This window comes from Salvelinus fontinalis, chromosome 6 (genome assembly GCF_029448725.1).
Source record: "Salvelinus fontinalis isolate EN_2023a chromosome 6, ASM2944872v1, whole genome shotgun sequence".
NCBI lineage: Eukaryota > Metazoa > Chordata > Actinopteri > Salmoniformes > Salmonidae > Salvelinus > Salvelinus fontinalis.
The window spans coordinates 43,291,043-43,318,000 of NC_074670.1; the positions used below are offsets into that span (position 1 = coordinate 43,291,043).

At 42.6% G+C, this 26,958-nt stretch overlaps 1 protein-coding gene across 2 annotated transcripts in view; it reads left to right on the forward strand.

Annotated features, from left to right (window-relative positions):
- LOC129857858 (X-linked interleukin-1 receptor accessory protein-like 2) overlaps positions 1-26,958 on the forward strand; it is a 319,391-nt gene that overhangs the window by 184,710 nt on the left and 107,723 nt on the right. Inside the window, exons 3-5 of one of the 2 annotated variants that reach the window (XM_055926503.1) lie at positions 6,432-6,705; positions 14,561-14,747; positions 14,978-15,131. In XM_055926503.1, the coding sequence (XP_055782478.1) occupies positions 6,432-6,705; positions 14,561-14,747; positions 14,978-15,131 (615 nt within the window). The remainder of the gene's footprint in view (positions 1-6,431; positions 6,706-14,560; positions 14,748-14,977; positions 15,132-26,958) is intronic. The other variant, XM_055926504.1, reaches the window with a different exon arrangement.

Sequence of the window (26,958 nt, forward strand, 5' to 3'; positions counted from 1 at the left end):
AGCCCAGACAAGCAGCAGGTAGCAAGGTGACACGACTAGCTGTGCTTCTGCTGCCAACTTGTGAAATTATTGCTCTGTGCCTCCCTACTTCTTGGACAACACCCGCTTTAAAAATATGGCATTGACAAACACACACACACACACTCCTGGATTTAGATTACGTTTAGAGCAGTGTGACTAATTCTGTGCGCTTGGAAGACCTTGATGTGTATGACGTAGATTAAAAGGCTAAATTCCCAGTAAATATATTTGATGTCAGGTGGCCTTCGCTTGATAATCGTTGGCCTCTCTTCACTCTGTTCGGGATCTAAGACTTTTATTTACGTTCTCGAAGTGTTTAAAGAATGTATTGTATTAATCTACTACGGTACATCATTACAGTGATTAACATAAACCAGCTTTATGGAGACCTTGAATCTTTCTATTAAAAAAAACAGGATTATTTCATTATTCCATCGTTATGAGACAACAGAATTATGTCTGTGAGTGAGCGGTCTCATCAGGGACCGAGTTAATGTTCTTCATAAATAGACGGACGGTACAGTATTGACTGTACGTTGGCACATTGTATATTATCCTAATTACTGTAGATGGTATAAATAAGTAAGCCTAGTCCGAGCCAGAATGTCCCATAGGGCAGAAGCCTTTCCCTCTGTTTCTGGAGTGTGATGCAACTTGATGTAGTTGATGGTATAACTATGACTCTCTCTCTCTCTCCAAGCGGCATACAGTATTTAAGATCTTTTGGATGTTAGCCATGTAAAGTGTAAAGGTTATGTCAGCCTTGGTGAGGATGGGGGAGGGACGTGATGAGGGAATCAACATTAATCCCTTGTTATCGTTCAAATGGTTAGTATATTGACATAGTGTCAGGGGGATTTTAGATAGATTAAGATGTGCACATAGGCATAATGTATGCTATCGATTCTGGGAGGGGTTTTTGCTTGTGTTAAGCATTTTCAAAGTGAGGTTAGTTATAGTGTTCACTTTAGGTTCCGCTGTTAATGTTACAGTAGAGAAAGTAGGAGGGGGAAAAGAAATTCTGCTGTTTCAATAATTGTACAATAGCCCTACATCCTGAATTAGTTTTCCAGTAAATTCTATGAGAGAGACCAAATCCCCCATCAACTGTGTTGTAAATTAAAGGTCTTTAAACTTAAACAGGTAGTGTAAATGATTAGCATTGCCATCTGCCCAGCTGAGCTGAATGACTGGGGGATAGTGGGGGAAATATGGAAGTCCTCACTGAGCTCCTATCCTTGGGTCTCCAACTTCGCTGCTACAGTAGGGCTCCCTCAGTTAGATGTGATTGACTGTCAGAGGCAAATGTCACTCTAACAGTGATGCACGGCGAGGAGAGGAAACATCAGTAACCAAGGAGGAAATGGCAGGCTGTCCAATAGCAATATGACAATGTGGTTTGAACTAGTTCATTAAGCAGCCCAGTGTATTCGGAACTCTCTCTTTCTCTCAGGCTCCGGTCTCTGTGGGGGCCCTGTCAGTGGACAGGTGCAGGGCCACTTCTCTTTATTAATGACAAGCAAAGTAAAGCAACCTGCACAAGGAGCTATGCTGGCTGCCAGCCAGCCATACGCACTGGGGCCGGAAACGGAGGAGGATGGGGAGGAGGGAGGAGGGAGGAGGGTGGAGGGTATACGGCGGAATGCAGCCACGCACCTTAGAACTGACAAATGCCCAGGCTACTCCACCACACTCCAGCGCCACTGTGACAAATGGGGTTTGAACACACAAAACACAGGATGGATTGAGTTCCTCAGAGGACAATGGTTTTAGAAAGGCAATGTCTGATGAAGTTTGTGGAGTGAGGTGACTGAGCTCGTATAAGCCAGGGCTCCCTGTTCGTGAACATAACAAGCCCTTTCCTTTTCCACCAGTTGTTTTATTGTCCCAGGAGAGAGGGATTGGTACATTCAGAGGCCTCGCCATTGATCACCAAGTACAATAATACAGTAAGAATGTACAAATGGCCTCAAATAAACTCTATAACCCCTGTATTTAAGCCATTTAACAGAAATAGATTTTATTCTGAAAAAAACAAACATAATAATGATCATAACTCTATCATGGAGTCTTAATGAAGAGATCTATCTTAAGGCATCTGCATTTCGACTTTTCTGTAGCGTAATAACAATGGATTGTATTATGAAGGCTGACTGTGTTATTATTGTTATTACACATCCTGCTATCTGAGTGCAGAGCAGAATGACACTAAGGACATAAGCTGGAGTTAGATGTCTTTATGCCTTTTTGTCTGTGTGGTTCCTCTTAGAACAGGCAAGCCTAGCAGAACGAAAAACAGCATGTTGGGTGAAATACAATGCAAATCTATTTCCGTCAACAGAAATCAACTCCAGGCAATTACTGTGTATAGTGTGCATTTGATTATTACAGCATTTTTGAATTAAGCAGAGTCTTAAGCTGCCGGTTACAGAGACATTCATCAGTTGTCTTGGAGGGTGATTTAAATACCTTGTTCTCGTCCTCCTAGTTTTCTCTACCCTCGCTTTGTCTGTTTTCGCCGGCTGCTGACTCTGGAACAGTTATGTATTGATGCTCTGGTAATGGACTGTGGGATTCACTCAAATAAACAAGACAAACAGGGGAAGGAAATGTTTGGTTTTCCCCTCCATCCTTGTTTTATTTCCATCCATTATTCCCTGATTATTGATGTAAATGAACAGGGTAATTGTTTCCGGCCAAACCTGAAACGAAACTCATTCTTTCTCATTACGGACCGCTTCAGAAGATGTCGTTTTTTTCCCCCTCTGTGACATGATTGCCTTTCTATTTCAGTATCATTATCATCTGATTGTGTTATTTTGACCTGATTTCTGTTCTACACCTCTTATAGCGAGCTCAAATGAAAAGGCATTTGAGCAGGTAGAAAGAGGGTTTGTTATCTGCATAGAAATCACAATTGGAATGGCTTTTGATTTTCCTATCGACCGTGACATAGCGAATCATTAAAAATAATAGCTTGCAGTGGAACACTCCTCAAGTGTGAAATGTTTTTAGATGTTTCTGTTTCACATATTCAACAGCATTCTGTCATGTTGGCTCGTGGTCAATACATAACCTGACGATAGTTCTTTTCAGTCAGACAAACAAAGCTCACACACATGCGCGCCTGATTGGCAGACATTGAAAGGGCAACAAAGCTCTCAAGCCACTCCATCCAGCGGATGGATGTAGCAGGACGTGATTATCATGTTGGGTTGAGTACACAGCGATTTGACATGTCTCTGACGTCCACTGTTTCTCTCCCTTGACATCCTACTGTCTCCCTGGGGCTCCCCGTCTCTCCTTTATGCCTCCTGCACAGCTAGCTCCTTGATCAAGACATGGAGGATGAATATGTATGAACTTTCCAATTTGTAAGTCGCTCTGGATAAGAGCGTCTGCTAAATGACTTAAATGTAAATGTAAATGTAATGTTGGCTGTGTCCTTCTTTCTTCACATACTAAGTAATAGTTTGACAAGGTTGTAGGTTAATCATTTCATGTACTACAATACTATTTTAAATTTACAAGGATCAAAGAGCCCTTAAATAGTATGCATCTTTTTGAGAAATACATACATTATATCGCTGTATAATTTTATGCAATTCACTAGTCATACAACTAATAACATTTTCAAATGTAGGCTGTTACTTCAATGTGCTGGAGATCAGTAATTTAATGAAGAGATTATATAACCGTGGACAACAAGTCTTTTCCCTCTGTATAGTAATAAGACGGTAGTATCCTAGACACAATACGCTGTGGCATTATTTAACACACTAGTCCCTCTGCATTACTGAGTAATGTGCTGTATAATAATGTGCCTGAGCCATATTAAAATTAGAGAGACTGGGAAAACAAAACAGTGTAATACCCGATCAAATATCCCTACAGAGTGTTTAGGTGTTTGACATGGCAAATAAATTCACATCCGTTTTGTGGTCTCGACGGGCCTCTGTGGTCAAGTCGATTTATTTAAAATGTCCTAAGTTGTGGGTTGATAAACTGCCTTTCCAGCTCAATAACAGAGAGTGGGCCATAACCCTCCCCACATCTCCATATTTATTTCCCTCTGATAAGATTGGTTTTGTCTGCGCCGGAGTGTAACTCATTTCTGGATTCATATTGAAATGGCTGCTACCCCTGGTCCCCAATTTTATACCTGTGTAAAGATACATGTCCACTGAAAGCTAGTCATTCACATTTTTCAAGAAAATAATAAACAAGCTATCAAATGCAAGTCGGGGACTGAAATTGCACATCAGCACAAAGTATTTGGTGGGCTATTGCTCTGACGTTGACTTTTTTCATCCTCTCAGCTGTCATGGCTGAAATTGCTATACTGCTTCATGATAGACTTGGCCAGTGTGCAGCAGCCAGGTCAAGCTATTATTATTGCAGCAGGTGCTGAGATCTACACGGGGTTTTACAATGCATTTTGGGTCTGTGTTGGGCTTAGTAACTGTGAGGGCTGACGACCAGCAACTTAACACCTCATGTACTGGATGACAGCCTCTTTATTTCATGATTTCATTTCGTCTGCTGCCTTTATTCACTTTTTTTAGCAGGCTATATTTCAGTTTTTCAGTTGCTTTACTTGAAAAGGTGAGAAAGTTAATGGACAGTTTCAGGACATTGGGTTATTATATAACATAAGTCCACTCTGTCCACACCAGTGGGCTGCTAAGGTTTTGCAGCTATCTTTATGATACTGCCCTTTCCTTACTTCTTCACTCATACTTAATTCTAAGTTATTTTCAGACTCAAATTCGGGCCACATCCATATGCAAATATTAAAGGTGGCACTGTGCAAATAGGGATCCGGTGCAGCAGCTGACTGGAATGATATATCTGGCCGTGTTAGGCCTTGTCGTCGCAATTAATAGCTCCCCTCCTAAACCCTGCCACAGTGGCAAACACAAGAAGGCAACAATGATTGAATCATCCAGAAAAGTGCATTGCTGCTATGACCCCGGGCAACATATGGCTGCTTCTTCGGCGCCTGTTTATGTAATCTGTAACCTGTGCACTCAGCGATGGTTCGCTGTGCCTTTTGTCTTGAAAGACAACACATTAACCTAGCAGACCGAACTAATGTGTGCTGCTTCTGCTTCTCTTGCATCTCATCTTCCACGCGTCTGAGCTCTCACAAATAAACTCAGGGAACATCACCTCCCACCGTAACCCCTCCCCTTGGCTCCAGCCTGCAGTTTGGAGCCATCACCCCCTCCTCATTTGATTGATGCCACTTCCCCACATCAATTTTTATTTCCTGGCTATGTCTGTAATTCATTTCCAACCTGGTGTGAGAAAAATTATCATAGTAAAATGTAAATAACAAAATCTATATGGTAAATCGGCATTGGTGGTAGGAGACCTCAACACAAATGATACCTGAAGTCTGTATGAACATAATTCTGTACTGCATTGATTTGGACCTACGTGTCTGTGTCGATTGGGGCTGCCAGCATAAAATGAGGGATACCTTACTTTTCTCTTTTAGTTGACCTCCTTATTGTTGTTCCTCTTGAGTCAATGGCTATTATGGCTGATGACAGAAATACTGACTTCATGTCTTCAATGTGTTGTCCAGCCATGTTACTGGCTGACCTGGCATTTGGGGTTTGGAATGTGAAAGCACATACTGTACTGCAGTCACGCAATGGGGAGAGTAGCATTGCATTTTAGGCAATTCACTAGGGATTTTTGTCCATAGACATAGAGTACAGTTAAACATTTTTACAGTACAGTTAAACATGATTTGAAAATGAACTGTGTTTTCAAGTATATTGCCTTCTTTGTCTTGCCTCGAGGCCTTATTTGCCTTTCTACAACAGCAGTTCCTTTGCTGCTAACTGGTGTATCCTAAATAACCCTGCATTAGTGTGACAGTGGCTACGACCTTCCCTGCCTCTCCTTGTCATATGCTATTGTTTCACCATGTGTCACGGGTTCAAAAGCTCACCACCATTAAGGCAATCTTGATTGACTCGTCATTACAGGTTCCTGTGGGGTTTTTTAAGTATATATTTTTTTACCACTCCTCACCTATGAATGACAATGGAGAGAGGCTGCAAATTACAGAGTAGAACATGAACTGCCTTTGAAGTCTAGCTAGAGAGCTCCCATTTTTGGATGCAAATGAAAATCCAAATGGAGGAGATTAATGTGTGATAGGATGACAATCATCCAAATGCATGGCGCTAGTGTGAATTCTTTAGGCTTCATTTGAATTTGACCCCCACAGTATAGTAGCTTCCATTGTCTATAGATCCATTATGCTGCTGGGTTTGCGTTGCTCCAATATGTAGGGTAAAGATTAGGCTCTTAGTTCCTTGTTTTAGTGTGCGTACAACAGCATACTCCAACAACCATCAGTTCCTAACCATGTACAACTTCCTCCTCCATAGTGGATGGCTGCATTGATTGGTCGGTGGACCTGAAGAGGTACCGGGTCCTAGCAGGGGAACCAGTGAGGGTGAAGTGCGCCCTGTTCTACAGCTACATCAGGACCAACTACTCCATGGCCCAGAGCGCCAAGCTTCGGCTCATCTGGTACAAAAACAAAGGGGACTCGGAGGAGCCTATCATCTTCTCGGGCCATCGGCTCAGCAAGGAGGATGACTCCATCTGGTTCCGCTCAGCCGAGCTGGAGGACAACGGCTTCTACACCTGTGTCCTGAGGTGGGTTTCTTTAGTCACTCCGTCTCTGAGGAGTTTAATCAAACGTTTAAGCTTTTCTTAACCCTCAACCAAACAAACACCATTTTGTTCCTCCAAATAATTCACAGTCCATTGGCAGCCTAACTTTTTCACGAATGGAATTCATTGGGTAACAGATTATGATGGATCCTGGCCCCAGTGGTCCCACCCACAAACAGTACAGTAGTTTGAGAGGCCCTAATTTACCTATCTCCTTTACATCTACTTTCCAAGGCTACTGTAGTGTGTCAGTGTGTCTATTGTTATGCTAAACAGCCTCCTCTTTGCACACCCACCGCGACAACAGCCAAGCAAGCCCTGAGATGGCACACAGCATAAGGAGGAGGAAGGGATCCTCATCCTCATCGCATGCCATGTTCAGTTTTCCTGGTGGAGGAATGCATGACTGGCCTTGTGAGGTTGGCACAACCCTGCAAGGCTCAACAGGGACACTGAACTGTGGTTGACTTGTGTTGTGGAACATGTAACTAACATTCCACAAAAGAATAGGCTCTGCCACAATAATGAATATCAAATCAATAATGTTCGTGTAGGTCCCATGCGAGGAGTTGTGTTGTTAGAATTCCCTCCTGGGATTATGACATCAAACAACATGCGAATCATAAATCGAAGGTCTTTTTCTAACATCTAGGAAAAAAATATTTTCATGGTTCTTAGCGACTAGAGAATAGGTACCTCGTCGAGGAATAAGAAATGAGGATATCTTACTCAATTATCTTACAGAGGCTTCAGCAGAAAATCCTCTTTCCACAGATGATAATCCAGCTCCTCTCTGACAAAGCTAATGCTTCTTCCTGGCCAATAATAAGTTTTTTTCCCCCTCTGGAAAGAAGTGCAGGTCTTTATTCCCCTCACGCTCTGCTGACAGTCTAATTAGGAGCAGGATCCTGTCACTTTCACTGGGCCTCTTATTATACTTACTTTCCCACCCAGTTGGACATAGCTGCCACAGCTCAGACAGCCAAGCGCAATGCATTCCAATGTGTTAGCTAGCTAGAGAGTCATCAAGCTGAACTTTCTTTTTTGCCTTGGGAATGACAGATTTGGAAGGAGAAGAAAAAAACACTTGAAATTGAAATAGCATGTCCCTGTGCTATGTCTTATTGAATGTAATATATACAGTGCTGTGTCTCTATGAAGTAATCTCAATATCCTCCGAATTGAATTAACTGTCTGTGAAAGACGTTCAAGGTGAAAAGAGAAGACGAGTCTCTTTGCATGTTTTTATTTCCATTAATGGTGATTGATCCCTGGAGCAAAAGAAGCAGGAATCAAAATAAATGGTGTTTTGGGCTGATTTCCATGCTGCTTTTTGAATAAAAATCCAAGAATATAATTGGAGCTCCTAATTATAATTTAAAAAAATATATGATCAGCATACAGAGAAGCAGGTAGGTAGGTACATTTAACATTTAAGTCATTTAGCAGACGCTCTTATCCAGAGCGACTTACAAATTGGAAAGTTCATACATATTCATCCTGGTCCCCCCGTGGGGAATGAACCCACAACCCTGGCGTTGCAAGCGCCATGCTCTACCAACTGAGCCACACGGGACCACTCTCTGTGAAATGGGGGAGCTGTGCAGGAGCTGTGACACGCTTCTGAGAGAATTGTTGTAAAATATCATTCGCAGGGGCTGCTGTGCCTAAAATGACAGGATTGCTCTGGAATGGAGGAATCAATTTTCTACTGAGGGTCCAGTGACCCGCAGGAGGGATAATGCTCAGGATAATGCCCAGGCCACCTACAAAGACCACTTGGAATAAAACATACATGCACACCTACTGTACACACACACATATACACATATACGCACACATAGACACACATACTGTATAAACACACACACACATACACACACACACATAGACACACCTACTGTATATACACACACACAAACAAACATACGTATACACATACACATACACACACACACACACACATACACAAATAAATACATACATACATACATACATACATACACATAGCGCACACATACATACACACAAACACACACACACTTGTACACACACACACACACACACACACACACACACACACACACACACACACACACACACACACACACACACACACACACACACACACACACACACATACACACACACACAAGCCCTGCCATCAAAGCCTTGATGGCAGTTATATAGAGTTCCAGCAATGCCTTCTGTTTTATTAGAACATGAACAATGACTAACCATGCCTGCATGCCAGTGAAACACACAGCACCAGCATGGCATGTTAAGCTGTAGTGAACGTGTCGATGCAATCTGCCCGGCTAATGCGCCGCAAGAGACAGATTCACCACCCCTTTATTTCCCATTCTCTCCAGCGAGGCTAGTCTGAGCAGCACTGATGGAGGTAGAAGCATTTCACACCTTCCCCCTAACAATGGATACGCATTTATCTTTGTTCCATAACTTTATGGCAAGAAAAAATACAACACGTTGCCACTGTCTGAGTGATGCCTCTTGAAAGACTCCCGAGCACTTTTATATTCATTATCTTCCACTGTGCACGGCCAGGCTGGCTGCCTCATGTTTTTTTTTACCGTGTTCTCACTAAACTGTGGCCAAGCCTGAGCTAGGCTATTCCCCCAGAGGTCTGAAGAGTAATCTGTGCCACCTGTCTTTTTCTCCCCTCATAAGATAATTCTCCTCTCTACAATCGCCCGGGTGTCACAGACCTCTTCTTACAAAGCGGTCCAGGTTTTTAACCTTTCTATTCATCTGGCCATCCAGGACCCCGTTAGAGAGAGAGCCAGAGAGATAGGCGCTTAGGTGCTTGGCACAGTCTGAATCCACGCCTCCACGCCTGCCAGTTCTTTTCAAATATTAAACACACGGGCTTTAGCTTTGACATTAATCAACTTTAAAGCTCTCTCAAAACCTAATGTATATTTATTGTGGGCTGAGACAATTTTTTTCTCAACATCTACAAAGAGGGAATGGAGAGTAATCGGTTTCGCTTTGATGGAATCACATCTAAGCGAATCTTACTTAAGATGTCTGTGTCGTATCTATGTGTATCTTACTACACTTATAAACAACGGTTGAGCAGAAGGTTTTCAGTAAATACATTACCACTGGTCTAGACTTAAACAGTCACTGTTAAAATACTGTGTTCCAACATACTAGACGAGGAGTAACTGTTTTGAAATGTGAAGCTTCACAATATGATACTGCGCTTAAGGTAGATAGTATTTTGAAGAAAAATCTATCCAAACAACAACAACAAAAAACATTATTTTTCAATAATCTCTCTTGTGAATGAATGTTAGACTCCAGAAAAATACCTTTTGAGACAGTATTATTGAGAACTAAAACCATTTTCTCAGACAGATTGCAAAAAAAACTCTTGTTCTTTCTTTGTTCAGTCTGGGTCAGACAGACAGAGATTCTCACCGAGAGGCAGCTAGGCAGGATGGCTGAGATGTTCATTTATAAGCCCCTGACTTGCCGAACATCATATATGACTCACTGCCTCGATTCAGTCTTATGTAACAACATTTTAAATTGTGTTTTTTTTTTACATGGGATAAGTTGGATAAGTAGAGACTCGGAGCTCGAAAATGGTATATGATTTACGAATTAATCCACAAATGAACACCTACAGCTCAGCTGTTCAGGGCAGCCGTGATGCTGAGAACAGTCCGACGTTATATCTTTCAATAATCTGCAGTAGCCAGAATTATCTTCATATACTGAGCAACTCGCGTTATCCGAACTCATCTCTCGGCATGTCCAGCCCATCCAATCATGGCTAATGGGAAGGTTCCTGGCTTTTTCCGGGGCTAAACTAACTAGGCTAAACATTTAACAATTGTATTTGTATTTACAGATGGCATACACATTTGTTATTAAGGCATATGAAAGTTCACATGTTCCAGAAGGCATTTCTGCAACAACACAAAAAAAAAACATTTTGATAAAAATATTTTTAAAAGCTTTCAAATGCCTCTCCTGTGAAGTAGTGACGTGCAACATATGCCTAGTTTCTTGAAACGGGTCACATATAGCATGTTACCTCTCCAGCAGAGGAGTCACCTTGACTCTGGCTGCGGGTAGATAGATAGCTAGCGAGAACGACCACCCGCTTGTCATGGTACACAGCACCTTTACTACATGGTGTGAAGCCTTGTGTTCTGTGTTCATCGGGACGGGGTAATCTCACCCACTTTATTCCCCCTGTCTGAACACTTTTCCTGTCATCTGAGATACTGGGGTGTCCATGCCATTAACTGGTCAGGTCTCCAGAGATTGGAGAGGGAAAGTGTTGTATTTTGCTGGACCACTGCCCTTTGTCCTTGTCCTAACCCCCTAATTATACTTCCTAATTGGCATTTTGAGGGAAAATATTTTTGAGATGTTTTGACGTCTGGTTGGACTCATTCTCTCTTTCCAACGTGTCTGATGAAAAGCTGTCTTTCTAGAGACTCCCCACAATGATGGTCATGGACTATTGCCCCCTCTGTATAAGAACACTACTGTGTGTTTGTGTGTGTGTGTATGTGTGGGTGTGCGTGCGTGCGTGCGTGCGTGCGTGCGTGTGTGCGTTCATTCGTGACAACCGCACAGTAAGCAGGTTTGAGACTGGAGAAAATCTACCTCTATCTTTGATGTGCTGCTCTACATAGCAGCCCCATAGGGACCGGCCTATTAACCCTTTCAACCCACGCACCCATTTAACCTTGAACATCACACAAACCCATTGATCCAGGCTGAACCAACCACTGCAGATTGGTGATCTGGAAGGTTTTTTCACAAACAATGGCCCATGAGTCAACAGAAACGTCATTGTTTGTTGTGGCAAGGTGTTCTGATTCTTTCACACATTGACCTGTTTGTTTCCATGGCTTTTAAACAACTGTTTTTCATTTCCTGGTAACATTTTGTTTCTGCTCAGTGTGTAGTACGAGAGAGAGAGAGAGCAAGAGTTTAAAAAAATATATATATTTTTATATATATATATTTTTTTTAAAGGTCATTTACATCTGAGGTTTAATAGCTAAAGGAGTTGGGCCATCATGGTTCATTCTTAGAGTGGTTCCTATTGAAATTAAATTGGTGGCTCATGCTCTCTGTGAAATATTTAGCACACCTACGTATTTAAAACTTTACTAAATGTCCCTCTTCTTCCCTCTCTTACATGGAAATAGTAGAAATAGAATTTCTACCCCATTTTGATCAATGGAATTGGCCTACATTTAGATTCAAACTGTTGCATGTAAAATTCTCCCTCTCTGAAATCCATCTTTATTAAACCCCTTTATTAAGTTCAAAGAGTTTACTGTGTCATTTTAAAACTCCAGTGCAAGCGAGGCAGGAGATTGCATAGGAAAGTTTCCCCATATAGAGTTTTAGGGACTTGCAATAGCATCTGGGGACTCGATAAAACCATTCATAAGCTCAGAAAGCTTTAGCAATGCATCATAATTCACACCAATAGGATCAACCATTTCAAACTAAACTACATAATTCGTTTGTATTGCTTTTCCGTCATTGACAAACGGATGGACTAGTGCCTTCTAATTAAATATAATGTTTAATCTCTATAAAAAAATGTGTGTTAAGTGCCAATATTCTGCTCTCTGTGGTATAGGCCATCTCGGCAGACAATCCATAATGAAAACAGGTCAAATCACAGTGGCAGACAGTGCTCATTTCTATGACGCTCATAGAGCAACACTTTTGTCAGTCAGTATAATTGGCCCTTGGGTCCGCCTAGGAACCATCTTCCATCCACAGAGAGTGTTACATGAGAGCTAGGGCTTGTGGAGGAAAGGGAGAGAATAGGGTTCATTATCAGTGAATTAATCATACGATTTCACCTCCACCTTCCTCCTCACCCTCTCCCTGTGTGAGTGGAATGCCCGTGTCACGGTGCCCCGGAGAGCTGTCCTGTGTACTGTATGTCTCCTCCTCCAGGGCTGGGAGCTCGCGATGTCACTGCTGCCGAGACACAAATCGCAAGTGATCTCCACAGACAAGCCTCTTCCAGATGTTTGTTCGCAGGCTATGTACTTTCTCAGGTGGTTCTGAGACAAAGCAGCAGAGCAGAGCAACATGGCCGACCTGCCTGCAGCAGGGCCTCAGTCACTTTCTCGGTCGTCTATGGATGTTTTCCCGATAGAGCTCCAAGGTCAGATTGCTGCAATTAAGGGCTCCTGCTTCGACCTCTGGTCCTCCAGCGATATAGGGAACTACTTAGCACTGTTAATGTGTTATGGTCATTTACTGAGATCTACTGTGGATAGAGCCTGAAGCACAGTTGACCTCTACTATGAGAGCATGTACACAGTTTTGGCTCTCTGTGCCCTGGCTCACACAGAAACCTGTGTAGGGGAAATTACATGTGAAATCAGCTTGGAAGGAAGTCATGCAGGCTAATGGAAGTTCTCAATGCTTATTCATTCATGTCTCAAGAGTGTTAAGAGCCCAGGCATACTGACCCATGCGACGGACAGACGGACTCAGCTGGGCGGGCAGCATCTTGAAAGTTGCTGTGTTAGATTAATTGTCAAATTAATTTGAAGCTCACATTAACAGATGTAAACATGAACGGCGAAAAACACAGAAATACCTCTTTATTGAGCATATAATTAAATTGGCGAGCTGTAACCTGAGCATTTTCATATAAAAGTAATTGCAGGAGGAGAGTGATTAATTATTAATGCAGTGGAAGCAGTCGGATCAGGCTTGCACAATAGTTATGCAGTGTGATTAACTTCCAGCTAATTGTCGGTAACAGACCAGTGAAAATATCCTCCTCATTTTGTCCTGAGTGACTTCACACATCTGTCCTTTGTTTGTCCATGATTTGTCACGATATGAGACTGTTGTCACCAGACACAGTGAGCGCCCTTGTGAACAGTATTTTAGTCATAGTTCATTTTCTCCTAGAGTAAATAAAGTAGCCCAGGACAGCTGTACTCTCTATCTCTATTGTCTGGGACCGCAGCCAGGAATTCTACACACACAAAACAGCAGATATGTCAGACAATACACACACACACACACACACACACACACACACACACACACACACACACACACACACACACACACACACACACACACACACACACACACACACACACACACACACACACACACAAACCCGTCTGATGTCACAGTCTAAAACCAACTAAATGGTTCATGCCGAAATGTTAAATCTTTGCATCAGACAGACTGAATTCACGAGTGGAGGTTCAGGGAGCCTTCAGAGGCTGACACACAATGCCACTGCAGGGCAATCCTATGCCTGAAGTCCCTCATGCATTTTCAATGGGGGGAGGATGCAGCAGTCACTCTCTGCGTACTGTAGCCTTGTGTAGTAGCCATGGCAGTTGCTGCGTGCAGAACTGGGTGTCACTTGCCCTGACACATGCCTCCCTGAAGGAGACTTGTACTTCTGGCTGGTGCCTATTGAAATAATATGCTAATTCATTCTCCATACAGCATGTGCTCTTGCCACTTCAGGGGGAGCTGCATCTCTTTACTAATTGAAGCATTTGGAAATATTTCATTCAGGTAACCTCCATGTTCAACTTGCCCATTGTTTTTGATGTGGTTAACTGGAAACTAAAAAAGTAAAAAGAGGCCCCACTTCATATCATCACAGGTAGGCAGGGAGGCATTGATGGAATGAATGGCAGTGTTTAAGATCTCTGCTGGTTTACAGATGAAACCCCCCCCCTGGAGAAATCGATGTGTGCTTTTGTGTGTGTGATGACTGTTGGCTAGAGGTGAACTTGGGGAAACATAAAGCCTCCTGTGTTATGCTCCCTGCCTGCAGAAACTCCACCTACTGCATGAAGGTGTCCATGTCCTTGGCGGTGGAGGAGAACGACGAGGGCCTGTGCTTCAACAGTAAAATACGCCACCTGGAGAAAGCCGAGATCACTAAAAGCAAGATAATCAACTGCCCCGACATCGAGGATTACCTCGCCCCTTACAAGCAGCCCCAGATGACCTGGTATAAGGTAACAACCCTTATTCTCAGACAATTCCCATAAGGCTCTGGTTGAAATTAGTGCACTGTATAGGGAATAGAATGCCATTTGGGATGCTGTGCTCGTCTTTGTACATGAACCCATGAAGGTTAACTCTGGTGGACTAATGGGTATGTTATTAAACTAAACAAAAAAATTGTTGAAAGTGACATGATATAACATGGTGTGTGTGGTGTTGATGTGGTGTCCTGTCTGTCTAGGAGTGTGAGAAGAAGACATGGCGGAGCTCCATCATGGTGAACACCACCAACATCTGGTTCCCTGAGGTGCAGGAGGACGACGGGGGGAACTACACCTGTGAGCTCAAGTATGGCAGCCGGGTGGTGAGAAGGACCACAGAGCTCAAAGTCACAGGTGAGCCCCCCATATCATGTGGGTGTGCATATACTGTATGTATATGTCTGATTACATGTACAGTATGATTTTGTTTCATATTGTTGTGTGTATGTTTGTATTATATGTGCACAATGCTAAAAAGAGCATTGTGCACATATAGCATTGTGCACATACGTGATCTGAAATCAGCTGCCGTGAAACGTGAACGTAAAGATTTACATCAACGTCCAAACGCAGGATGCACTTTTGCACTCTTACACTTAATATTCTCATGCCCCTTCCTCTCAAAGTTTGGTAGATTAAAGATAAAACTGTGCGCTGTCTGTAAACCGGATGCACTGCGGAGACACACCATTTATCACAGGAGCATAGTGGAGCGTCACTTTGTGTCTGTGATGTATCAGCCTTCAGTGTAAACGCTGGCAACCACTGTGACGTGAGATGGGTTTATTTATTCACATTTTGGGCTTGTTCCTCCTCTGCTGCCTCTGTCATGCAGCAAGCAGGCAGGCTGGGATTCCAGGCCAGTGAGTCTGACCCTTGGGGTGTGTGCTGGGTCCTGACTGCAGGAAGAGCAGCTGCCAACTGCAGTGTGAAATCAACCCCCCAGCTCATTCACCCTGCCTGCCTGCCTGCCTGCCTGCCTAGCCCTCCTCTGAAACAGAGTGGAGCCAATCTGCTGGAGCCCCAAGACTGCACTAGGCAGGCAGCACTGACTCTGACTGTAGCCACACTACAAACAGAACAGAAACACACAGAAACTACACACAACCACGAGTCCACAACATACATACAGCAATGAAACTGAAACAGATAGGAGCCTTAACCAGACAATACAGAGTGAAAGACAGTGCTATCCACCATGCAAACTGCAACACACATACACACAGGGCCGTAAAAACCTCTGAAATGCTATTTGAAGAACAGCAAAAACAAGAAAAAATTACTCAAGCCATTATCACATTGATTACTGTAACTTCATTCACCTCAGTCGATCTACAAACACATAGCCTATTAGCTACACAATTAGCGGCAGGTAGCCTAGTGGTTAGAGCTTTGGGCCTGTAACCAAAAGGTTGCTGGATCAAATCCCTGAGCTGACAAGGTAGAAATCTGTTGTTCTGCCCCTGAAAAAGGCTGTTCCCTGGATGGCCATCATTGTAAATAATAATTTGTTCTTTACTAACTTGCCTAGTTAAATAAAAGGTTAAAAAAGAAAATATCTGATGACCTAGCCTCCACAATCATGTGACCTAAACCCAATTGATATGGTTTGGGATGAGTTGGACTACAGACTGAAGGAAAAGCAACTAACAACAATTAACTCGACACTGGGATTAAAAACTATAATTGAATACATACAGAGGGCTCTCTTAGCAGATAAAGTATTTTATTAACAAAAGGTAAATAAATACATTTGCTTTATTGGACCTTTTTTTGTTTTTGCAGTTGTAAACCTAAATTGCTGCTTTTCTACACATTTTCCCATATTTAAGTCTCTTATATAGGGGACTTGGAGCGGTTCTGGCCAGTTTTCCGACTGTGAACGGCACAAAATCAATTGCACAACACTCCCTAAAACCGCTACTTGTCCTGATTCATATACTGTATGCTATTGCAATCCGCAGCTGTGCGATTTCCTGTGCCTGTGAAACTCACAGCTGTGCTTGCAGAAGCGCATATGGAACAGGAGAGTCTTGTGGATGCAACAATAGTAGTTTCATGTCGCTGTAATGTTCTCAGGTGGATTTATAGCTCTCATCAGGGAAACATATCAAATCATTTCATAGAATTTTTAACAGCACCACCTTCTTTTGGTCACAGACGGACGAAATCACTTTGTCTTTAAAGCTGAAGTCGTAACGAGTCTGCACACATTTTAATAGTGTCTCAGCGCAGCTCAGAGAACGTTTGGCAGAAAAGTCTCTGTCGTTTAAAGGAAATGATGCCAATATTGTACCGTCACTAAGTAGGATCATATTTATTTTACAGTTATAAGAAAGTTGAAATCTTAAAATAAGTAATTTATCATTAAAACTATATTGACCCACTTTTGTTGAATCATATGATTTTTTATATTTTCATAATATTTGTATTATGACTTGAGCTTGTTTTTTTTTTTGTTTTTTTTTTAATCTTTATTTTAACAGGGAAAACAGACTGAGACCTAGATCTCTTTTACGGCTGTGCCCTGTGTAAACATGTTGACATGTACAGTTTTAGACATACAGACAAGAACATTTCAAAACATACACAATTCAACAGAAACAATCACAGACAACATCATATTGATCCTCCATAAACATTTTAAAATGGGCAAGGGACACCAGAGTGTCTAACTTAAGTTGGATCTGCAGTTTGTTCCATAAATAAGGTGCAAAGGAACTGAAGGCAGTCCTACCCAACTCTGTGGAGACCGCAGGAGTCTCTAATGTAATCCACATCTGTGATCTGGTTTTAAAATTAGTACATCTTGTGGAAATTAATGATGATATATATGGAGGTAGTTTTAAAAGAAGTGCTTTATAAATAAACAAGAGAGCATGTTGCTCTCGCCTCACAGATAGAGAGACCCAACCCACATGTTGATATAGGATACAGTGATGAGTTCTGTAACTATCACCCGTGATAAACCTGAGTGCACAATGGTAAATAGCATCCAGTGGTTTTAATGTGTTTGCCGATGCATGCATATAGATAATATCACCATAATCTAAAACGGACATAAAAGTAGCCTGCACAATTTTTTTCCTATTTACAGAGGACAGACAAGCCCTGTTTCTGTAAAGGAATCCTATCTTGAATTTGAGCTTTTTTCCCAATTCAGTAACATGTTTTTTAAAAGAAAGCCTATCATCTAACCATACCCCTAAGTATTTATATGCAGAGACCTTATTGATTTGAGTACCATCCAAGCTAGTGATTACAAACGTGTTTCTAACTGGGAGTTTAGACCTAGAAAAAAACATGACATTTGTTTTCTTAGCGTTTAAAACAAGTTTAAGCTGTAAAAGAGACCCCTGTAGTATCCTAAAATCAGACTTCAACTGCATTAAAGCTTGGTCCGCTGTTGGAGCAATAGAGTACATAACTGTGTCATCTGCATATAAATGGAATTTACAATATCTGACATCATCACCAATGTTGTTTATATAAAGTGAGAACAATAGTGGGCCAATTATTGAACCCTGAGGGACCCCTTTTTGTGTCCTCAACAGTGAGCAGCTTTTTTGTGTCCTCAGCAGTGAGTATACCTCAGCAATTTATAACTATTTTTTACCAGAAAGGTGAGTTCCAGACCTTTCTGAAACTATGCAGATTTACCAGTTATTGTTTATGGCCATCTCATGAAAAATGATTTGTTTTGGGTATGTCTATTTAGGCGTAAATCAACATTTTGCCATATCATTCAAGAGGTTTATATCTGAACGAGAGTGACCTACAAAATCAATGGAGGCAACCTGGAGGTCAGGGCCCCTGGGCACGTGCCGTGCATGCCCGGTCGGTAATTCGGCCATGATTACTACAAGTTTAGATAGCTGGCTAGATTAACTAGACAAATTGACCAATCTATTTTTCTTTTGCTGACATGGGCTAATTGAGTGACTGTCTGTGAGTGGCATAACAAGACGAAAACTACTGATGCAATTTTCGAAATTGCACCTTGTGTATTGTATTATTCTAACTCTCAACAGATGCACACACACACACACACACACACACACACACACACACACACACACACACACACACACACACACACACACACACACACACACACACACACACACACACACACACACACACACACACACACACACACACACACACAGAGAGAGAGAGAGACAGAGAGAGAGAGAGACAGAGAGAGACAGACAGACACACACACATTATTTTACATGCAACTCAGGGACCAAAACAGACACAGTACTATGCTTCACTAAACAACAGTATTCAATGAGCTAGCATTACAAATGAAGTACAGAGGCAGTAGCGGCAGGCTAATATAATCTGCTAAAATGAAAGACATCTGCTTCACTGATATGTGAAGAATATGCTTGTCTTGTCGGTTAACTGAGCCATTGTTTGTTCACTTACTCACATGCCTTCTGCTAAGCTAAGCGCTAGGCGGGCTAGTTCCAGTGAGTGGTGTAATGTTGGAGCTGGATTCCACATGGTTTACAGCCTGCCGGGGGGGCTGACCCGTAGGATCAGATGCCATGTTAGTGTGCTGCTGGTTGGGTGGTGAGCCAAGCCAGGGTTAGACAAGGCCTGGGTTAGTTAGCTTTAAGCACACAGAGAGGTCAATCAGGACACTCAGGCTTCCAGGGGGCAGGGGGCTTGCCTACTTTCTTCGAGGAGGAATATTAATGGGGTCAGAAACTGTTTTAAGCTGCCATGTTTGTGTCCATATGTCTTGTATTACTGTAGCATTGTATGACACCTTTGTTTATTTCAGTATTCAACGAGCGGCAGGTAGCTAAGCAGTTAAGAGCATTGGGCCAGTAGCCGAAAGGTCGCTGGTTTGAATCCCGAGCTGAATAAGTGAAAGATTTGTCAATGTGCCCTTGAGAAATGCACTTAACCCTTATTGCTGGATAAGAGTGTCTGCTAAATGAATAAAATGTATTTCACTATCCTCATGTGACATGGTAAGAGGCAACAACAGAGCCAACGATCAGGCCTTGGAAGGAGCCTGTAGGGCCAATCTGCTACTGAATGGCCTGCGGTATAGTTGCAATACAGTACTGAACTCACGCAGAGTATAGGGGAGGCTAAACCTTGGCAAAGGTTCAGATTTGTGTCCAAAAACCAGAATGACCAATAAAAGCCTCTTCTCCCTCTCCATAGTCAGCACCCTGGTCATAAATATTTCAAAATGCATTTCAAAGTAAAATTCCTCTTTTGAAAGAACATTGCGTTCAGGCTAAATTTAACAGTTACTGCGAGAGGTGAGTTACCACGGTCATGCGTCTCCGAAACACATTCAAATATTGTAACACCTTCCGCAGCTGGTTAAGTCAACAATGGGAGAGATGATGGGCCGTGCATGAATCCTGAATCCTCTCTTCCTCTCTCCCTCCTCAGCTAGGCCTGCGAGTTCTGCCTTTAGACTCTAGCCTCTTGGCTACCTTTTTACCCATGTGGAAACCCCATGACCTATTTATTTTATTACCTCATAATTCATCATGAAATTGTCTGTGTTCACATGGGCTTTGTCCTGCTCTTTCCCCAGATCAGCGTGACAACTTTTTTCTTTTCTGAGGAGAAGTGAAATGGAGAACAAGAAAAGTATTCTTTGGGTTTTTTGGGGAAAATATGAGCCCATTAATTTAGGAAACATGTTAGAGTAAGGAGCAGTTCAATCCAGCAGATAGAATTGCCTCCCCAAAAAAGTAATATTAAGTGGTTTTCTGGCAACAGAAATCTATGTGCGTAAGAGAGAGTATGATTTTTTACAAATGGTGCTCGAATTTCCTCAAGGAAAGGTCAGTCTATCAAATATTAAGAAGCGTACAGAACAAAAATAAGACGTGCATGATTCTAAACTATCTGTATATTTCTGTGGTGTATATTGTATAGTTCTGTGGTGAGGGAAATTATTGTCAATGGTACCTATACAGATACCACTGAAAACAGCCGAGAAGATGTAGGGCATATATGCCGTTTATAAAATATATGCACTAAACCATTTGAAATACTTTCAATTAACTGTATTTAAAGTATATTGCAGTTTTGAAATCTATTGTATCTTTGTGATTGCTATATTTATATACTATACATGTTTATAAATGGCTGTAAACGTTGAAACATTTAAATGTTTGTGAAGTATGTCTGTAGTACAGTAAATACCTGTGATTATCCTCCCTCCTTTACTCAGGGAATCTGAGCTGTGTCACATATCTGTAAACCAGCATATGCATATCAAATGATACCCAAAATGGATTTGACTTGTTTCGACACTGAAAATGCATTAAGATTGAATAACGAGACACATACTGCCCAAAACAATGTGGTCATAAACCTTGGATAGATCACATTACAAGCAAGTGAAGCAGATACATTCAATTAGGAGTGAAGCCTACTGCTAAAGCAGATTGAAGTGGTCCCATATCTAAATGCGTGTGGTCACGGTTCCTAAAGTGGTGCAGCTACCCGTTGTTCCTGCTGAGGAGGAGAGAGGAGGGCGAGACTGCAGTCATGGAGAGGAGGACAGGGGAGGAGAGAGGAGAGGAGAAGAGTGTTTGATAATAAGCTAAAGGGAAAGAGCAGGATGTATGGCCTGTCCCGAGACACCAGCGTGTCCTGTTTGTCTTCATATGCCAAGTGACGCCACCGGACGATAAACACATTTGTTTCGGTGGAGTCAAAAGCTCTGGAATACTTGGGTTTGATGTTAAATAAGTCCACACCTTGTCAGGACACACACAACGGCCGGGCGTCTTCCCCAGATGAGGCGTGACAGGGCTGGCGTCGAGAGGAATCGATTGCCTGTCACTCTCTCTTGCCAGAGGGGGTTACCTTTTCTCTCCTTTCTCGCACGCACGCACGCCCGCACACACACACACACTGGGGAGGGACATACCTCTGTACTGAGGGCATGTCCCTAAACCTTGTCCCCAAGCAACTGCCTTTGTGAGTGCATTTTATATTACACCTTTCGCGGATTTGACTGAAAGAGTTCAGAAACTATTGCAAACATGAGATTTGACTAAATTAGACTTAGGCTGTTACACAGTGCCATATTGAGTAATATTAACACTATAGGCCTACTTACTTTAGTTGAATCCCAATACCTTATATTATCTCAAGTTTACCCATTAACATTCTGAACAGTACCATTGGAGGACTTTTACTCTGGAGGCACCTCTTAAACGCCCGCTCTAATGGATGTCTCATATGAATAGGTGTCAGGTGAGGCGACAAAGGAAGTTGAAGTGAGCTCTCATTGTCTGTGTTAACAGCTCTAATAAACCTGGTATAGAAAGTTATCAGAGATCTCTATCCGGGTCAGGAGAGATGTATTATTTGAAGGTGAGTTGATACCCAGTGATTACCGATGGAAGCAGCACAGTGGGGACTCTTCAATTTGATTCACTCAGTGAGTTGGAAAATTAGAAGCATGAATAGGCTCATTTGTCCATCGACAGGAAACACTCTCAGTCCCTGGTCAAGCTAATTGCATTATGTCACCTAGAGACATTTCCTCCTGAGAATAGTTTTGGGTTTTTTCCACTTTTACTCTCAAAAGATCATCTTAGGAGAGAAACAGAGCAGATATGCAAATCTGCCTGCCCATATCAATTCAGTCATAAGAGCTGTATTACACGCACTTTGATGTCTCACTGCAAATATGCAAATCGGAAGAGATAATAGATGAGAGTGTGTGACGCTAATGTGGTTGTTGCAATCCGAGAGTGCACCCTATCCAAAGTAGAATTAGGTAACTACTGCCGTGTTTAAATCCAGAGGCCGTCATCTTGTTTTTTAACCCTGAATAAACTGAGTCACTGAGGGAGTCTATAGTTTGACACAGTGCAGCATCAGCCTTGGACCCCGTCCTGCTTCTCTTTCTTCTTCTCTTTCTCTTTCCTTGTTTCTTTTTCGTTTCATTCGAATTCACAGCGTGTCAAGATAAGCAGAAAGAAAGGCCCAGTCACTCCAGATCTGGTGACAATTCGAATGAATACAGCATTATTCAAAAGGGGGGCTCTTTAATATTATTGACTAATAGTTGAATAATGAAATCAGTATTAATAGATCATTACCATTCATAGTGGTCCACTGAGGGATAATTGGTTAATCAATGCAGCCTAATTGTAGCCTCACAGTATTGTGTGTCTGGTGTTGCCAGCGACCTGGAGGTTGACTTCAAGCTTTTAAACAGCATATTGGTATTGATTTTACGTCTATATTATTTAGCATGACAAGGTAGTGAATTAGAGCTCTGTCATCCTCAGCGCTGCTCTCGTTATAATTTAGGAGCTTTGGATGAGCTTGATGCCCTGAATATCATTATGGCATCTTCACTTCCATGAACTTTATCATCTTTTGTTTTTGACAAGCGGGGTCTGGCAGGACCTGTGTTAGATTTGTATAATTGAAAAGACAGTTTCCTTTCAAATTCTGTCTGGTTTTCAAATCAAATTGTATTGGTCACATACACATGGTTAGCAGATGTTATTGCGAGTGTAGCGAAATGCTTGTGCTTCTAGTTCCGACAGTGCAGCAATATCTAACATGTAATCTAAGAATTCCACAACAGCTATCTTATACACACAAATCTAAGTAGAGGAATGTAATAAGAATATATAAATATATGGATGAGAAATGACAGAGTGGCATAGGCAAGATGCAATAGATGGTTTAAAATACAGTTTATACATACAGTATGAGATGAGTAATGCAAGATATGTAAACATCATTAAAGTGCCATTATTAAAGTGACTAGTGATCCATTTGTTAAAGTGGCCAATGATTTCAAGTCTGTATGTAGGCAGCAGCCTTGCTGTGTTAGTGATGGCTGTTTAACAGTCTGATGGCCTTGAGATAGAAGCTGTTTTTTAGTCTCTCAGTCCCAGATTTAATGCACCTGTACTGACCTCGCGTTCTGGATGGTAGCGGGGTGAACAGGCAGTGGCTCGGCTGGTTGTTGTCCTTGATGATATGTTTGGCCTTCCTGGAATATTGGGTGCTGTAGGTGTCCTGGAGGGCAGGTAGTTTTCCCCCTGGTGATGCGTTGCGGTTGTGGGCGGTGCAGTTGCCGTAGCAGGCGGTGATACAGCCAGACAGGATGCTCTCAATTGTGCATCTGTAAAAGTTTGTGAGGGTTTAAGGTGACAAGCCAACTTTCTTCAGCCTTCTTCAGCCAAATTTTCAGTTTTTCCGTGATGTGAACGCAGAGGAACTTAAAACTTTCCACCTTCTCCACTACTGTCCCGTCGATGTGGATAGGGGGGTGCTACCTCTTCTGTTTCCTGAAGTCCACGATCATCTCCTTTGTTTTGTTGATGTTGAGTGAGAGGTTGTTTTTCTGACACCACACTTCGAGTGCCCTCACCTCCTCCCTGTACGCTGTCTCGTCATTGTTGGTAATCAAGCCTACTACTGTTGTGAAGATTGAGTTGGAGGCTTGCATGACCACGCAGTCATGGGTGAACAGGGAGTACAGGAGGGGGCTGAGCACGCACCCTTGTGAGGCCCCAGTGTTGAGGTTCAGCGAAGTGGAGATGTTGTTTCCTACCTTCACCATCTGGAGGCGGCCTGTCAGGAAATCTAGGACCCAATTGCACAGAGGGGGGTTGAGACCCAGGGCCTCGAGCTTAATGATGAGCTTGGAGGGTACTATGGTGTTGAATGCTGAGCTATAGTCAGTGAACAACATTCTTACATAGGTATTCCTCTTGTCCAGATGGGATAGGGCAGTGTGCAGTGTGATGGCGATTGCATCTTCTGTGGACCTATTGGGGCGGTAAGCAAATTGAAGTGGGTCTAGGGTGACAGGTAAGGTGGAAGAGATGTGATCATTGACTAGTCTCTCGAAGCACTTCATGATGACAGAAGTGAGTGCTATGGGGCGATAGTCATTTAGTTCAGTTACCTTTGCATACTTGGGTACAGAAACACTGGTGGCCATCTTGGAGCATGTGGGGACAGCAGACTGGGATAGGGAGAGATTGAATATGTCCATAAATACACCAGCCAGCTGGTTCGCGCATGCGGCTAGGGGTGCCGTATGGGCCGGCAGCCTTGTAAGGGTTAACGCGTTTAAATGTCTTACTCATGTCAGCCACGGAGAAGGAGAGCCCACAGTCCTTGGTAGCGGGCCGCGTCAGTGGCACTGTATTATCTTCAAAGCGGGCAAAGAAGTGTTTAGTTCGTCACGGACGTCGGCGTCCGTGACGTGGCTGGTTTTCCTTTTGTAGTCCGTGATTGTCTGTAGACTATCACATAGAGTATGTCTCGTGTCTGAGCCGTTGAATTGCGACTCCACTTTGTCTCTATACTGATATTTCACTTGTTTGATTGCCTTGCGGAGGAAATAACTGCGCTGTTTGTATTCAGCCATATTCCCAGTCACCTTTCCATGGTAAATGCGGTGCTTGGCGCTTTCAGTTTCGCGCAAATGCCGCCATCTATCCACGGTTTCTGGTTAGGGTAGGTTTTAATAGTCACAATAGGTACAACATCTCCTATACACTTCCTTATAAACTCACTCACCGAATCAGCGTATACGTTGATATTATTCTCTGAGGCTACCTACCCGGAACATGTCCCAGTCCACGTGATCAATATTTTGCTGTATATTGGGTGACAAAATATATTTGGGGGTTTGGTATTGGACATTTTCAACATGTCTGTGAAATTGCATCTTTTACATTAATAGACCCTTTGGTGTTGCAGTTGATTTGAGTCAGAACGGTCAGAACGGTCCTGTGATATTTACTTATATTGATTAATTTCCTATTTATTTTCACAATTCACTGACCTTGTTGTTACCTTTGACTGCCACGCTTGATTATAACCACATTTTCCCCAAACAGGCACCATGAGGGCTGACTCTCTTTTCTCTTCCAATCCTAGAGCCTCATAGTGTAACAGACCACAGCCCCATGTCTCCCTGCCTGCCTCCCTGCCTGCTGTACAGACAGACACAGACAGCTCGCTCTGACAGCTTGATTCCACACCCCCTTACTTCTCCTCCACATTCTGAGAGAAGAAGACAATGTTATCTTTCTCTGCAGAGCACAATAACCCCAAAATCATAGCTGCTCTGTTACTATTGCCAAGAGGTACTGCATTGAATAGAAAAAAGACATGCTCTATCAAAGTACATTTTTATATCACAGCTAAGTCGTAAGTGTTGTACTACTCTATGGATCTAATTTAGCTACGTTATTATCTGTAGTTAACTTCCACTTGCTTTGAAGCATGTAACAATAATAATAAAGACTATATTTCATCTAAATGTCAATTTAAAGCCAGTCCATAGAAACAGGGCTATATTGGTACACTCTAAAGTCCTAGAGAGGATCTTGTTGGCTGTCGGGAGTAGGAAGGTATCCAGCCACTGTGTTGTGCTCATTTGTCACAGTGATGGAAGGCTAGTGCAGAGCCTGCTGCCGTTAGAGTAATGTTCTGTGGTGCTGCTCTAAGAGACTTACTAGCTGTAATGTGGACATTTACATCCATCTGTACGTCCCATTACACTCCTTCAATGGCCTGCCTGATCGCTCATTACCGACAGCATAGCTGAGTGCCCAAACAGACGGAGTTTCCATACCCAAGCCAAGGGGGTCACCATTTCAGTTTGGTCCGGTTCCACTAGAAGATCACAACGTTTTGAGATCATTTCTTGTGTAGAGGCAAGAAGCCATCTTTGATTTTCCCTATAACTTGCGGGGCAGCATATCACTCAACTCACTGAATCAAACACTCAGAATGTACAGTATACTGCATAATGAACAGCCTGCACATTAGCCGTCATACAGTAACTCCATATTTCCCACAAAATACACCATGACAGCGCAATACGACAACATTTAAAGTTAACAGAATGTTCTGGTAATGCAGGGATTTACCCCCCATGCACACAAACAATATCCTGGGAGCCCATGTTGGCAATAACAAGGTAGGTCCCATCCCAGAGGGCTCAGGAGACAATGTCTCAGTATTTCCTATTTTGGCTGCCGGAGAGAAACAGCAGGTTAACTTTTCTTCTGTGGCATTGTGTTGGATTTGGGCAAGGTATTGGTGGGGTACAGAGTGGAGCGAGAGAATGAGGGGAAAATAGTCCCATTATGCTGCAGTGTCATCCCCAATGTCACTGCAGTAACACTTCAGC